This window comes from Petaurus breviceps, unplaced genomic scaffold (genome assembly GCF_028583685.1).
Source record: "Petaurus breviceps papuanus isolate PSGF00001 unplaced genomic scaffold, PetGlider_PUasm1.0 140, whole genome shotgun sequence".
NCBI lineage: Eukaryota > Metazoa > Chordata > Mammalia > Diprotodontia > Petauridae > Petaurus > Petaurus breviceps.
The window spans coordinates 45,273,206-45,289,706 of record NW_027185698.1 but is presented as its reverse complement, the minus strand read 5'-3'; the positions used below and the strand labels follow the sequence as shown (position 1 = coordinate 45,289,706).

The window sequence follows — 16,501 nt, the reverse complement described above, 5'->3', positions numbered from 1 at the left end:
TTCCTGATAGGGGATCAGTCATCCCATCTCTTCTTGCTATCAGTGATCAGGACCTTCCAAGCCACTTTTCAATGGCTCTAATCATCAAGAAGGTTTTCCTGTGACTGGGCTCCTCATTGTTTCCACCTGCCCCTCTTGCACCAAAAGCAAACCTAATTCCCCTTCCCCTTAACAACCCTCAAGTTATACATACGTAAGTCCAATGGTATGGAAGATTTTTTTTCCTGCATTTGGGCTCATCCCTCCAATCAAACAAGCCTGGGGCGGTGGGACGACCCTCCTCAGCTTCACTACCCCCAGTCCAGGGCTGCTGGAATCCCCTTGGTTCCACAGACCTGTCTAACATTGCTCCTGTACACCACTCATTTCCCCTGGTGACTTTGTTTTACCTAATGACCTGTTTCCTCAGGACCAATTCACAACGTTAGATCGGGTGTGCCTGTTATTCAGTGACTTGGGACTTCTTTCCAGACTGGCTCCAGTGGGGATTGCCATCCCTGTATACTTGGTGCTTATGCCAAGAAAATTGGCCTGATTCCTGGAAGAGATAATCAAGATATTCAGCAAATTCGTAAACTAGGACCCTGTTTACATTTCTATTGTCAATCTTCTGTTTGTTTCAAGTACTGAATGTACCATGTTCTATGGCAAGGAGGCTACCAGAGTAAACAACATACTAGAATTTCTACAAAAAAAATAGATTTTTGATGACTTTTATATCACATTGCTTGCCTTCTCAAGGGCTAGGGCGGGGGGAGAGAATTAAGAACTCAAAATTATTTTTAAATGACTGCTAAAATTTTTTAATAAATATATAATGAAATGAATAATTTTTAAAAAAGAATTTCTATAAAAAAATCTGCATTGTATATACACAATTTGCATGACAGGTCCATGGCCCAGGCTCAGGTAACACTTGGATGTGGCTGAGGCCAAATTTGAACTCAGGTCTTCCTGACTCCAAGCCCAGTGTTCTATCTCCTCCTGCCTCAGCCACTTCTTAGCTGTGTGGCCATGGGCAAATCACTTTACCTCTATTAGCCTCAGCCTCCTCATTTGTAAAATGGGTTTCATAGAATCTACCTCCCAGGCTAAACGCAAATAATGCAAAACACATTTTGCCAGCTTCAAGCACTTTGTAAATGGTAGCTATTATGATCATTAGGCTTGTAACAGAAGGCTCACAGAACTGGCAGGCAAGCTTCCTCACTAAGAGAGATTCCCTCTTGCTATGTCTGCTTTGGACAAAACCACTGAATTGGGGCTCTTGGTGAATAAGGATTTTTTTCATTTTTTTCATTGGTACCTCCAGGGCTTAGCACAGTAAATAGCACATGGTAAATGGTTAATAAACATTCCATCCATCTATTCAAGCTCACAAATCTTTAGTGTCACTCTAACCAAGTTCAGATTCCACTTTACTCTGCTTTTCTGGTTCGCATTGAAGGCCCCAAGAGATCTGGTGGCAACTTTGATTCAGACACCTCCCTATCAACCACATCATGTATGCTCCAGAAAAGCTGTGTTCCCCCACCTCCATATCTTTGTCCACAAAGTTCCCTAGGCCTGGAATGTCCTTCCTTTACTTGATTCCTCCTTAACTTTTACAGACCAGGTCATACACTACCTCCTCCAGGAAGCCTTCCCTAATCTCTTTTGTCATAAATGACCTTCCTTTTTGGGACCTCAGATCACACTTCACTCACCAAGTCTTGTTTGTTTTTTAATTATAGTTTTCTGTGTGTTTGTCACATTCAGACAGACAGTCCACAAGTATTTATTAATGTTTATGTGTCAGGGAACTGTGTTAAGCCCTAGGCATAAAAAGAAAGGCCAAAAGAAATAAAAAAAATCCCTGCCCTCAAGAAGCTCACAGCCTAGTGGAGGAGACTACCTGCAAATAATTAGGAATATAAAAGATCTAGAGAGAGAGGTAGTCTGAAAGGTCACTTAGCAGGCATTGGGTGGGGAGGGATGGGAGACAAGGAGAGACCCCAGCTAAGGTGGGATATGAGCTGAGCCTTGAAGGAAGCCAGCAGAATGAGGAGAGGGTAGAGTGTTCTGTGTGAGACAGCAGAGGGTGCAAAGACACAGGGAGGGAAGAGGGAGAGTCGTGTTCAAAGGACTGTGAATAGGCTAACTCAGAGCTCATGGAAGGGACTAAGGCCTGCAAAGGCTACCGAGGTTGGAAGGGCCTTGGGACAGAGGCTTCAGCGCCAAGAGAGGACTTTCTATGTGATCCTGAAGGTGAGAGAGAGCCAATGAAGTTCAGACTCAGTTGAGTCTGGCTCAAACCTGTTCTTTATAAAACAAACAAACACCTTGCAATGGAGGGGGGGGTGCACAGGAGATGGGACAAACCTCAGGCATCCAATGCAGTCTTAGGTAGGATTAAGAACGTTAGAGTGTCCAGACCAAGGGAGGTAACAGTCAAAGCTTCCCAGCCTTCCAGCCTGGCCACATCCAGAGTCCTGCGCCCAGTTCAAGGTGCAGCATTTTTAAAAGGCCATTGATGAGCTGGGGTGCATGGGGAGGAGGGTGACTGGAATGGGAAAGAGAAGGAGAGCCCAGGTCACATCAGGGGTGGTGGAGGACGCTGGGATGTGGCTCGGGAGGAGAGGAGCCTTAGGAAGGATGTGGTCCTGGTACTCGGGCATATGAAGCAATGCCACAAGGAAGAAGAGAACTTATTCTGCCTTAGCTCTGGGGTAAAGACTAGGAGTTGGAGAGGTGCAGATTTCAGCTCAGTCTCAGGAAAAACCTTCCCAGCCATGAGGGCTGCCCTCAAATAGAACGGACTGAGCTCCCTGTCCCCCGAGATCTTGGAGCAGTCTGCTGATCATAAGGTCCCCATGACAGAAGTCATCTTGCCCAGCCCTGTGCTCTGACACATTCACACTCATATACTACAGTCCTATAACCTTTACAAGCTGGTTTCCCCACAGGAACCGCGCCAGTTAGCCCAAGACTCACTGATGCCATGCTGTAGTTAGAGCTGTTTTACTCTCCACGGCCCCATTTGGGGTCTTCTTGGCAAAGATACTGGCTGGTTTGCCATTTCCTTCTCCACCTCATTTTACAGATGAGGAAACTGAAGCAAACAGGGTGAAGTGACTTGCCCAGGGTCACACAGCTAGTAAATGTATGAGTCTGGATTTGAACTCATGAAGGTTCTGAGCCCACTGCTAATGTCACTGTACCCATGAGTGAAAGGACTCTAGCACACCTGACCAGCAGTGGAAGGAAACAAACAAGAGTCACCCAGGATGGGCGAGGGGTTGGGGATGGTCTGCATTGTTATGCCATGTCTACATCTATTCGATCACAGATGGATCAGGTACTGAAGCATCCTACAAGTAAGGAAGGCAAGGCTCTGAGGGGTCATGTGAATGCCCATGGTGCAGAGGGCTCTTGTTCCTCACTGGGATGCTCTAGAGGGGCATCTTGACTCAGGTGCCCTCGGGGGGCTCTTCAGTGCTGACAGAAGCATTCTACTTTCTGCTCTGTCTTCCCCAGCTCGGTGCATAAGGCTCTGCCCACAACGGGCAGGAAGCAAACCTTTGTTGAACTGGATTCTGTGGAGTGGAAGGAGGTCACAGCTCCCCAAAGCACTTGGATGGGACCCACGTAGGTTGTTTTTTTGTTTCGTTCTGCTTCACTTGCCCTAGTTCAGACATCACCCAGAGCTCCCCCTCTTCCACCTTCTGGATAAAGGCTGTCCTGCAGCCTCCTGTCTGGAAGCCAAGAGCTGATAGTGTTTGCTCATTCCTCTTCAGAAATGTTTTCCCACGGACTAATGATTACCTGTTGATTGATCGATTAGGGAAATTACCCCCAAAGTGCTATGCCTGTCAGTTTGCTTTGTTCCCATTAGAGATGGGTGGTGGGAGATCTCGGGACCAGAGCAGTCGGGGAAAGAGCCAGTTGGTTTCATCTTTGCCAATTTGGCTGCCAGGGAAGAGGCCACCGGCTACGCCTGGGAATCTGTGGGCACCCCCATACACACATACACACACCCCTGCCAAAGCTAAATGTCTCCTCATCATCATCTGGGCTAGTACTTAATTTCTTGGTGGAAGAAGGCCAAAGTTTAATGGGGTGGGGTCTTAAGGAATAAAGAAGGAGTGAGGTAGGGAGCTGGCAGGGTGCCGGGTGAGGGGGTGTGTGAAAAGGAGATGTGGAAGAGGCTTTTGAGGTTATCTAATCTAACCCCCTTGTGCTGGCACGGTGCAGAAAGGGTACTAGATCCCGCCTCTGCTACCTTAGGCAAATCACTGAACTTCTCCGGACCTCGTTTTCCTAAGAAGAGGGGAAGGTCCCTTGAAACTCTAAATTCTATGGTCTGATGAAGTTACTAGCTAGGTGTACCTACCACACAGTAGGGACTTTAAAATGCACAATGACTGCTTAAAGGATTGTCCAGAAAGGCCTTACTCTGGAAGTGGGGAAGTTTCCATTATGGCAGATTCCAATATGTATGGATTAGATTTAGAATCAGAAGGGGCTGTGAGGGCATCTAGTCCATCTTCTTTATCTTATAGGAGGTCTGATGAGATTAAATGACTTACCTAAAGTCACAGAGGTAGAAAGTCAGTCAGTTAGGCATAAAACATTTGTTTATGAAGCACCTACTATGTGCTGGGAACCATGCTAAGAAGTAAGGACACAATGAAAGGCAAAATACTATCCCTGTCCTCACAAGGACTCGGGGGAGGAGCTCACAGTCCTGCCTCATCAGAGTTAAGATTCAAACCCAAGCCCTTGGATTCAGATACAATATTTTTTCAATATGATCAATCGTGGGCATAGACTCTAGAAATGATCGTGACATAAAAAGCAAAGACTTTTTTAAAAGATAAAATGAAACAAGACTGGCTGGAACTGAATGATCTCTGGGGTCACTCTTATCTCTACGCCTCGTGGTCGGTGAGCCTCGGAAAGGGTGAGCCAGTCAGCTGCTTTGCTCCCTGGAGGCCTGGGGAGCACTCTGGCCCATGTCCCGGTCTTTGCAGGGCTGGCCCTACACGCCTTCTTCCCCAGGGCTTGGCCAGAACCTCAGAGCAAAGAGACCAGACCAGATCTGGAAGCGAAGAGAGGAGGGGTGGAGGAGTGGGGGCTTTCCCCAGACCTAGCCCACTCTTGCAGCTCTGAATAATGGCCAATAATAACGGCAGCCAACAAACGGATGGAGCTTGAAAGTTTATAAAGTACTTGACAAATATTATCTCGAGTCATGCTCACAACAACAAAGCCATTATTGTTCCCATTTCACAGATGAGGAAATGGAAACAGAGAGAGGTTAAGGGTCACATAGTTGGCTGCAGCTGTATTTGAACTCTGGTCTTCCTGACTCCTAGTTCATTGCTCTATGACCTGCCCCAGTAGGCCACCACCCCCTGTTTGCACCATCTATCTGATACTGAGGACCTCTACCTCAACCCATAACTCAAAAGGAATCTCTTACGAGGGATCACCCAGCCCCACCCATCCTGTTGTTTTTCAGTCATGCCTGACTCTTCATGACCCCATTTGGTGCTTTCTTGGCAGTGATTCTAGAGCAGTTTGCCGTTTCCTTTTCCAGCTCATTTTACAGGTGAGGAAACCGAGGCAAACAGGGTGAAGTGATTTGCCCAGGGTCACACAGTGTCCATCCACTATGTCACCTAGCTGCCCCTTCCTAAGGCCTGACCATGAAAGTCAGCAGGGCTAATGGACAGGCATTGGACACAGAGACAGGAACCCCTTAGCAGTGTCCTGTGATATCCCTGGACCTCTGCCTAGAGATCTGCTCCTGGGGTTCTCTGCCTCTCCATGTTCCTAAGTGAGATCTGTGCCCTCATGTGAGTTTATGACAGGAGGTCTAAGGTCCTTCCTTACCCACCACTTGAATTTGTCTTGCAAAGTTGGCATTACGGCACCTGGTTTGTTGTGCTTGCCTGGAAAACCATCAATCAATAAGCATTTATTAAGAATCTGCTGTGTGCTAGGCAGGTCATCTAGTAACAAGTGGGCCAGACATTGTGCCAGGGAATACCAAGACAAGACTGACCCTGCCCTCCAGAACTTATATTATTGTTTGTTTGTTTGTTTAAATACTTTTTTATTTATTGATCTCTTTTGTTATCTCACACCTAAATTTCTCCCTCTATTCCTACTGGGACCTTGCATTCTATTCATTGTAAGAGCTGCTGCTTATGCCTTTGACTGTGGTAGATTCTAGGTAAGTAGTCGAAGCTGTACATTTCAGAAAAGTCTTCAAGTTTAAACAAAACCTTTCAGGTTACTGATGGAAAGCTTGCTGCCTTAGCCTATGGTGAAAGCAGCATGGAGTACAGCAGAAGCATCACACTCTGACGCCTGCAAAACTCCCTGAACCAAATTTAAATGCAACTGGGAAATGTTTAACAGAATAAATAAAAATGCGAACAACATAGGAAATGTTAATTTGTGGTTTTCTAAGTCAAGAAATAGTCCACAAGGATCCATTTGAGTTTGACATGGCACAAAGGAAAAAATATGGACTGGACTTGGAGTCAGGGAACCTAGGTTTGGGCTCCCCTCTGCCCTTTTGCTCTCTGTTGGGCCATGAGAAAGTCCAGCAATGCCGGCACTGCCCTTATCCTTTTCTGTCAACTTTGATCATCTGAAGCGTTGGAATTGCTTTAATTTTCATTTTTCTTAAATATTAGTGGCTTGAAATGAATGTCTTTTCATATGGCTGCTGATAGCCTGGATTTTTTTCCCCCTGAGAAGTATACCCTTAATATCCTTGATATGGAAGGGGCTGGGACAGTAATCAGAAGAAGCCCAATTGTTCCCGATCCCATCAGAACAGGTTTTGCCCTGCTCTCCCAGGCTAATCTCTGATGTCAAGGCTTCTGCTGAATGCTTCCTTATTTCAAGATCTCTTAAAGTGCAGTCCCAAATCCTGCCAGATGCCTTTGCCTCAGAAGCAAATTACATGTCTCAGCTGGTTAGTCCCTCCCTGGAAGTTTGCTGTGGGACCTTCAGCCCTTTGTAGAGGGGTTGGGGCTACAAATTCCTACAGAGAAACTCTGTCAAATTAGATGAGGAGACCATAAGCTTCTTGAGGTAGAAACTGGCTTGCTTTTCATCTCTGGATTTCCAGGATTAAATACAGGGCTCTGCTCATGGGAGACACTTACATACTAAGTGTGTGTTATCTGTCATTACAGCACTCTCATGCTAGGAGGGCAGGGCTGGCTCTGGTCATTTCGAAGATTTAAAGGTAAGGTCCTGCTGACCAAGGCTAGATATGGAATGGGAATGAATGTGTGGGAATGTCCAAAGCCAAGCCAGGCAGGACAAGCCCTGGAGCTGCATGCAAGGAAAGAGAACCAGGGCAGGAGGGGGCTGCAGAAGGCCAGGACCCACTCACAGGCTGAAAGGACACACTCTATTCAGTCTCTCTCTCTTTTTTTTTTTACAGGCAACTCAATTATCTGTGCTCATAGAAGGGAGAAGAGATGAATTTTAGCAGAAAAATGCCCAGACACTTACTAGCTGTGTGACCCTAGGCAAGCCATTTAACGCTGTTTGCCTCAGTTTTCTCATCTGTAGAATAAACTGCAGAAGGAAATGGCAGAACACTAGTATCTCTGGCAAAGAAAACCCCAAATGGGGTCATTTAGCGTAGGACACAACTGAACTACAAAGGATGTGCCAGGTCCTGTGCTAAGCATTTCACAAAATTTACAAGTCTCATTTGAGCCTCACAACAAGTGGGCCCAGTTATTATCCCCATTTTACAATGGAAGAAACAAAAAAAGGTCATAGAGTTAATAAGCATCTGAAGCTGGATTTGAACTCAAGTCTTTCAGCCTCCAGGTGCAGTTCTCTATCCATTTCACCACCCAGTTGCCTCCCAGGTAAGATTCCACCTCCTTTGTTTTTGGTTGTTGTTGTTGTTTTTGGAAGAGGAAGGCAAGGCAATTGGGGTTAAGTGACTTACCCAAGGTCACACAGCTAGTAAATGTGTCAAGTGTCTGAGGCCGCATTTGAACTCAGGTCTTCCTGACTCCAGGGCCAATGCTCTATTCACTGAGTCACCTAGATGCCCCCCACCTCTTTGTACTGGCTGCCCCTGGAGCTGGAAATACTTTCTCCTCATCTCACTTTCTTAAAAGTGGGCTTCTTGGGCTTCTTTCAAGCCTCAGATCTAACCCCCATTTCTGCTGGAGGCCTTTCCTGGTCTCCCCCCACCTCCATTTCCTTGCAGCTGTGAGTGCCCTCATTCTAGAGTTACCTTGTCTCTACTATGTGTTCTATGGATATACATATATAATCACCTACTGGAATATATGTGAGCACATATATTCCAGTATGGTCCAGTGTTTTGTGTGTGTGTGTGTGTGTGTGTGTGTGTGTGTGCACGCGCATTTTCATTTTCCAGTATGGTCCAGTGGTTAAAGACAGGAAGAGCTGGATTCAAGGCTGGCCTTGTAGTCCTGGGTGGGTCACTGTCTCTCAGTGCTTTGGTCAATTCTCCAACACTACACCCTGCAGGTAGTGCTGATCTGCATTTGAAAACGGAGTTTCTGTACCAGGAACTTCCTATATCAAGCAAAGCACTGGTAGAGTTAAAAAAAAAAAATGCTGGTGGTGTCACTGATTAAAATGCTAGCTCTCTGAGGGCAGGCACCGTTTTCACTATTTTCTTGGTATCCTTGGCATGGATTGACTGCTTCCACTTCTCTTCCTGGGCCATCCATCCCTCCTTCTGGAGAATTCTCTCTGGCCCTGCTTCTCCAAACCAAACTGGCCCTTTAAATTCTAATCCATGAAACCATGCTGACTGGGGTCTACTACAGATTGTGCTACATAACTTCTAACTGGGTCCTCCCTGCTGCCAGGCAATGCTTTCACACCACCCCTAATTAAGCACGGCAGCCCCTCCATGCTTTTTCATCCCTTCTCAGACATTCCTCTCCCTGCCTCAGTTTCTACATCTGTCAAGTGGGGATAAAACCTCCCACAGTTATTGTGAAGATAAAGGGAGACACTTTAAAAGTGCTTTGCAAACTTTAAAGGTTTATGTAAAAGCTTTGCAAACTTTAAAGGTCTATGTAAATGCTAGCTCTCATTATATTAACAATGCTCAAATTCCTTCCCCAGGTCTTCACAACCTTCCTTTTGGCTAAAATGGATCTCCAATGCTTTCTCCAATTTTCTCCACCCACCAATCCACTCCATCGGTTTGCTTAACCTTGGATCATTCCTCTTACCTTGTGTGACCCCTCCTCCCCCTTATCTTTTTTTTTTTTCAGTCTGACCCTTCAGGTTCTATTCCCTAATCCTCCTTTATCTTTTTATATCCTTCCTAATTGTCCTCCACCTAATTTCCCTCACAAGCAGGAAGTAAAATCTGAACCAGTATCTGGGCCTGGAGATCGTTCTTCAAATTCTCCGTTTCTCTCTGATCCAACCCCTGATCTGCTTCACTAGTCCAAACTAGTCCTCTGGGTGACTCCAAATCACCTGATTTTCTCCTCTTTCTTTGTATTCAGGTCCTTTTCTCTCCTGCTCCTCCCACAAACTTCTCCTAAAGAAGCTACGGTGTACTAACACTCCTGGAAAAGGTCGGAGCCGGGGTCTGTCCGCTCCTTTCCCCCCAGGCTACTGGGCCTGGGTCTGCTCCCCCCTTTCACTGTATTTCTTCTGGCTGCCCGCCGTGCCTGGAGGTCTCCTCATCTCCCCCTCCTGGCTTCCCTGGCTTCCTTCAGGTCTCATCCTTCTGCAAGAAGCCCTTCCCAGTCCTTAACCTTAGTATTTTCCAAACTATGAGACCTCCCCTCCCACCCCCCAATTTATCCTGTATGCACCTCATTTGCAGGCTGTCATTCAGTCAATAGGGATTTGTGAAGTGTCTGCCTGGTGCCAGGCTCTGTACTAATCCCTGGAGATACCAAGAAGGGCAAAAGACAGCCCGTGCCCTCAAGGAGCTCACAGTGCAACAGGGGAGACAGTATGCAGATGACTATGTACAATCAAGCTACAAGCCGGATAAATGGGAAAGGAGGCCACAGGAGGAAGGCACTAGAATTAAGAGGGAATGGGAAAGGCTGCCTGTAGAAGGTGGGATTTTGAAAGGAGAACATTTCTGACATGGAGAGCAGCCAGAGAAAATGCCCCCTTGGGACATGGAAGGTCTTATTCAAAGAATAGCCAGGAGGCCAGTGTCATTGGATCAGGCTACATATGAGGAAGGAGTGGTTAGAGGTAGGAAGAAAGGAAAAGAAGGAGGGGGCTAGCTAACCAAGGGCTCAGAATGCCAAATAAGAGGGTTTTTTTTTAAATTTTATCCTGGAGGCAACAGAGTTTACTGAGTTGGGGGGAGTGATCAGATCAGTCAGACCGATGCTTTCGGAAAATCATTGTGGTGAATGGAGGCAGGCAGATCCCCCAGCAGACTAGGGCAGTGATCAGGATGTGAGGCGAGGTGGGCCTGCACCAGTGTGGTGACAGTGCCAGAGCAGAAAAGGCGGCACATTTGAGAGACCTTGCAAAGGTGAGATTCACATAGCCTGGGCAACAGCTTGGATATGGGTGGGGGGTAGAGGCCAGAGATAGTGAGGAATCCAGGATGAATCCCAGCCTGATGAGGGACTGGAAGAATGGTGCTGCCCTCGACAGTAATAGGAAAGGCAGAAATGAGAAGAGGGGGATTTAGAGGGAAAGGCAATGAATTCAACTTTGGACATACAGAGTTAAAGGTGTCTACTGAACATATGATGTATGAAAGGCAGTTGGAGACCAGCAGTGGGGTTAGGGATGGATAAGCAGATGTGAGAATCAGCATAGAGATGTCTCCCCAACAAGTTTTCTTTCTTTTGCAATGAGGGAAAAAGAAATGGGAGAGAGAGAAAATAAGAATTTTTAATTAAAAAAAATCAAATTAAAAAATGAATGCAGACAGCAAACATGATTCTGAGAAGGGGTCCATAGGCTTCACCCAGATTGCCAGAGGGTCCATGACCCCAAGAACGGTCAAGACCCCTGGCAGAGGACCTCTAACATCTGACATCTCTCAAAACTCTAAAATCTCGATATTCTATCTGCTTTTTTCTTTCTTTCTTTCTTACCCTTTTTCCTTTATCTGTGGCCTCTGTGCACAATCTTTGACCCTCTCTTTTCTTCCTTTGTTTCTGGTCTCCTCACCCCTGTCTCTGCTCTACTTGTCTCTGACTCTTTTGGCTCTGTCTCTGCTCCCTTCTCGGGTCCATCCACCCCTGACTTCCTGTTTCTGTCTGTCCCTTTCTACTCTGTCTTTAACTATTTCCCTCCTTCTCTTTCTGCATCTCACTGCTTTTCACACACATGCAAGACAACTGTGTGAGTGAATCTTTCAAGAAGAAAATGGTCTTTGGAGGGCAAGAATACATAAAAATCTACAGGAACACAGGACTCAGTCGAACAGACTTGTGTTAGACAGGAGTTCAAAGTCCCAGGTAAATTGCTAACAGCTGTACTTTCTGCTTCTGCTTTGCTGTGTGACCTGGGGCAGGACATGTGCCTTCTCTATTTCTCTCACTTGGAAAACAGTGTTCTTGGGGCCCACCCTGCCCAGCAAGGCTCTTGAAGGTCATGTCAAACCCTTGGAATCATAGATGATGAGATACCTCTCAAGCAGGGAGAAGTGTCCTTATTCATATTATTATAAGCAATCACTTGTAACAAGCCACAGTAAACAAACAAACAAAAAGGAGGACTTTTCTGTAGATCTGGTGGCTCTCCTTGGTTTATGCTCATTCCAGGACCAGGTTCAGGGAGATCCTTGGAAGCTGTGGTCATCGGAGTTTATGGACTAGCTGTAGGGAATCTAGTAGCAGCAGCTTGCTTAGTTGACCCAAAGGGGGTTTAATCCTTGGGTTTTCCAAGAAAACCCAAAATTTAGTGTCTATGAACCCATTCCTGCTCAGCCACTGGCTTTTTGTGTGGTCTTGGCAAGTCCCTTGCACCATTCTGGGGCTCCTTTTTCTCACCTACGAGATGAGAGGAATGGAACAGATTTCTAGATTACCTTCTAGCTCAGAACCAATACTTCATACCACCGCCAAAATAAGCTTTCTCATAGACACGGTTGTGCCACTCACATGCTCTAAAATCTTCAGTAGCTCCCTATCGCCTGCAGGATAAAGTTCAGATTCCCCTCCCAGCGATCAAGGCTCTCTCCAGTCTGGCACCAGGCTACCTCTCCTGCTTTGTCACCTGTTACTCCTCTGTACACATTCCACCATCCAACAAAAATGGATCACTCATTGCCACCCAGAAATGCCTGGTGGGGCGGCCAGGCAGCACAGCGAATAAGAGCACCGGCTCCAGTGTCGGGATGACCTGGGGATCACTTAGCACCCACCCAGAAACACCTGGCCGTGTAACCTTGAGCAAGTTACTTAACCCGATTGCTTAAAAAAAAAAAAAAGAAATGCCTGGTACTTTTCTACATCCACAGCTCTGTTCATTCTCCCTTCACCATCTTCTTGCCTATCAATTTTCTATACAGTTTTAACTCAGTGAAATGCCAGCTCCTCCCAGGAAGCTCCTGATTTCCCTCCCAGTCAACAGCAACCTTCCCTCTGAAATCACAGAGTACTTTGTTGGCATTTTTCTTCTTTTTTGGGGGGGGTGTTTTTAATTGGGGTTAAGTGACTTGCCCAAGGTCACACAGCTAGTGTGTCAAGTGTCTGAGGCCGAATTTGAACTCAGGTCCTCTTGACTCCAGAGCCGGTGCTCTATTCACTGTGCCACCTAGCCACCCCACTTCTTTTTTTTTTTTTTAATAAATTTTTATTGATGTCTTTTTTTTTTTTTTAACATTACCGAAATTTCTCCCAGTATCCTTCCCTCGTCCCCCTCTAGGAGAAAAATCCCATGTATGTTTGCCCCTTTCTGATGCATTTGTCATTAGACAACAACCAAACCACAAGGATTTATTAAATGATGAACCCAGTGTCCAACACATGGCAAATACAAGTACAAAGAATGGAATAATCTCCCCTTCTATGGAGTCTGCCCTTCCCTGGGAAAGATTACAAGGACAGATAAAAGTATACTACAGAGGGACAGACATAGGGACCTGGTCTATGATTTCACTAGTCAAGTATTTCCCAACACAGGCCCTACCTCTGCATCTTCCAGCCTGAGGGCCCACAGAGCCAGGATGTGCCAGAGGCTCCACTCAGATCTAGGTCTTCTTGGATGTTTCTTCTGTAGCCGCTGTTTCTACAGCAAAATAAATACAAAGATAATACATATGTCATGTAACATCAAAGCCCAATCTTCAGATACCATATCTGATGCTTTTCCTGCTTCCTGACAGTGGCCTCAGCCCAGAGCAGAAGGCAGCCATGGTGACCCTTCCCTTTTTGGGGGCTCCTCTTCTGACCGCAAGCAGCAGAAGCCCACAGGGTCATAGGGGGCCAGGTCTACAACTATGCCTCTGTTGAGCAGGCAGAGGGGGGTGGCTAGGCTGGCCAGAAAGGGAAGATGTCAGGGCTGATTTCTCCAATAGGACAAACAGCCCTTGCCAACTGTGGTAGGAATGACAGTTAACAAGGTCATCACCATGTAGGCTGGGTTAGTTTTTCTGAAGGCCCTACCCAAGGTAGACTAGGCCAGTTTCTCCTTAAAAGGTACCAAAACAATCCTTGAATCCAGGGGACTAAGGCTTTTGATGAAGACTCCTGATGGCCTTGGTACAAAAACCAGTATAGGAAGAATCAGGACCTCCTCCCTTAGAGAGGGATGAATACAGAGGCAGAAAAGCTATTCCCAAATGAATCAGTGCTGTAGCCTTGTAGAATACCTTTTCCATGCTATAGTTAAGTTTCTTTTCGTTAGTTGTAAGATGATTTACAAGTGTCTCTAGTTTTATCTCATTTCATTCGAGTCCTGAACCTGAACCACTGAACTAGTTAAAATCAAGTCTACCCCCTCACCCCTGCCCCATGACTGTCCCTTTATACTACTCCGGGCAAAATTCCCTGCCTCATCTATGGGGGCCTTGAACCCTTTGCTCAAGTATAATCTAATGAACCCTAAACTTGGAGTCAATATACTCCAACCCTGGCAGCTAGGTGGGCAGTGAATAGAGTACCAGCTCTGGAGTCAGGAGGACCTGAGTTCAAATCCAGCCTCAGACACAACACAAAAAACTAGCCATGTGACCTTGGGCAAGTATTTAACCCCAACTGCCCCTCCAAAAAGCAAAATATATACTCCAACCCTCACATAATGAACCTAGGATGTCATGGGAATGGATGTTCCCTCCTTGAAAGCAGAGCCTAACCTATCCATGCTTGGCCATCCTGTCTGATTCTTATCCAGGTTTTCCTTCATAAGTCCATCCATTAGATTGGGGGCCTTCCTTGACTTATCCTAATACCAAGAGGATACAAAAAAAGAAATGTCAGTAAAAAGGTGGGCTGGTCATCTCTCATACTCAATTTGTGCCCAATCCATCTTCTCCAATCAGACATTTCTTTTTGTTTTAATGTTTCATTACTGCTCTCTTAAAAAAAAAAAATAACAGCACTTCCCAATGACTCTGCCCCACCATAGAACCCCTCTTCATAACACAGGTACATTTAAAGTAAAACAAATCAATCATTGGCCCTGTCTGAAAAAGTACACTGTGTCCTTATCTAAAAGCCTACCATCTCTCACTACAGTAGGAGGCTTCATTCGTCACTGGTTCTTCTGATGGCACAAGTGGCCACCACTCTAGCTATGCATCTTGGATTCTTTAGGGGTCTCTATTCTATGTTGCTATAGTAACCTCACAAAACGTATTTCTGGGTATGTTTACTTTGCTCACATAACTCTTCCTAGGTTTCTCTGAATTCTTCACATTTGTAATTTCTTATAGTACAATAATATTCTATTACATCCATATACTATTTCATTCATTCGACCATTCCTGAATTGATGGGTCCCTATGATATAGTATTTGCTACTGCAAGGACTGATATCAATATTTTCATATATAATGGGATCTTGCCCTGTTTTTTACCTTCTTGGAGATTATACCTAGTAACAGATCAAGGGGCATGCACACTTTAATATAGTTTCCAATTTTTTTGAAGAATGATTGGATCAATTCATATATCCACCCAGAGTGCATTACTATGCCCTTTTCCCCAAGCCTTTCCAACCTTTATTATTTTTGTCTGTAGTCAATTTTGCCAATCAGTTAATTAAAGATGTATTAAGTGCCTCCTATGGATAGGGAAATGGCAAACAAATTCAATTATCTTTGCCAAGAAAAACCCATGGACATAGAGCTATACACAACTGAATGAGAAAACCCTCAGGATACAAACAGAGGCAAAAGACAGTGCCCTGCCCTCAAGGAATTTATAATCTAATGGGAGAGACAACATACAAACAAATATATTCAAAGCAAACAGAAGACATAGGAATCAATTAACCAAGAGAAGGCAATGGGATTAAGAGGGGTTGGGGAAAGCTGAAGGTGGAATTTTGTTGTTCTTTGTCATTCATTCTGAAGAGGACCAGTGACATCACAGTGTGATGTCTTGACTCTTGAATGAAGTGGACTTAAGTGAGGCAGGATTGCAGTCAGGTCATCAGCCTTACTCTCTCTTCCAGAGTCATTGAAGTCCAGTGGCAAGACAAAATTCAAGACAACTGGTGATAGTGCAGGATGCAGAGGATGACCACGGCATCTTTGACGCCCAACCAGACTCTAAGTTCTGCATCCTGCCTGCTTCAGCCCCCTTCATGGTCATTGGAACAAAATGTTCTCATCTACCCATTCTGCTAGTGGAAATCTTCACATGCTTTGGGTAGACACTCCCCAACTCACAGGTTTGAAGCCTGTTACCCTCAACCTGGTTTAGCCCATCTGCCAAGATGGTTTTACTGAGATGTGTGGCCACTGCACAGGCCACAGCTTCTTGAAGCCACAGGTGAGACCTGGGTTAATCAAGTGGACACCAAAGATAGATGAGCAGTTCCAAAAAGGACTTAGCAGCCATCCCACCAGAGGTGTTAGTCTTCCCTGGACACCCCATATATCCCTGGTGAGATTTTAGCTGGGAATTAAAGCCAGGGAGGTCAGTAGTCAGATTAGAGGAGGGGGAACATTCTAGGCATAAGGGACAACCAGAGCAAGTGCCAGGAGATGAGAAATAGAGTGTCTTCTTGGTACAGCCAGTGTCACTGAATTAAGGAGCAGGTATCAGGGAGTAAGGAGAAAGAAGACTGGAAAGGGAGGAGGGGGATAGGTTATAAAGGGCTTTGAATGCCAAACAGAATATTTTGTATTTGCTCCTGGAGTCAATAAGAAATCACTGAAGTTTACTGAGTAGAGGGATGACATGATCAGACTAGCACTGTAGGAAAATCACTTTAGTGCCAAAAAGAAGGGTGTGAAGTGAAGCCTCAGTGTCAATCATAAAGTTCTCTGATATATTTTATTCTGGTTTTTTTTTTAATAGTTCCTAATATGCTGTATGGC

The 16,501-nt window shown here is 45.5% G+C and overlaps 1 protein-coding gene across 3 annotated transcripts in view; it reads right to left on the bottom strand.

Annotated features, from left to right (window-relative positions):
* Positions 1–421: 421 nt before the first annotated feature.
* Positions 422–16,501, bottom strand: part of SLBP (stem-loop histone mRNA binding protein) — a 56,504-nt gene continuing 40,424 nt past the window's right edge. For 2 of the 3 annotated variants that reach the window (XM_069071327.1, XM_069071336.1), the window contains exons 8-9: positions 13,144–13,242; positions 11,793–12,002 (exon numbers count right to left, since the gene is read on the bottom strand). In XM_069071327.1, the coding sequence (XP_068927428.1) occupies positions 11,808–12,002; positions 13,144–13,242 (294 nt within the window). In that variant the 3' untranslated portion in view covers positions 11,793–11,807. Of the gene's footprint in view, positions 539–11,792; positions 12,003–13,143; positions 13,243–16,501 lie in introns of those variants that run through there. The other variant, XM_069071347.1, reaches the window with a different exon arrangement.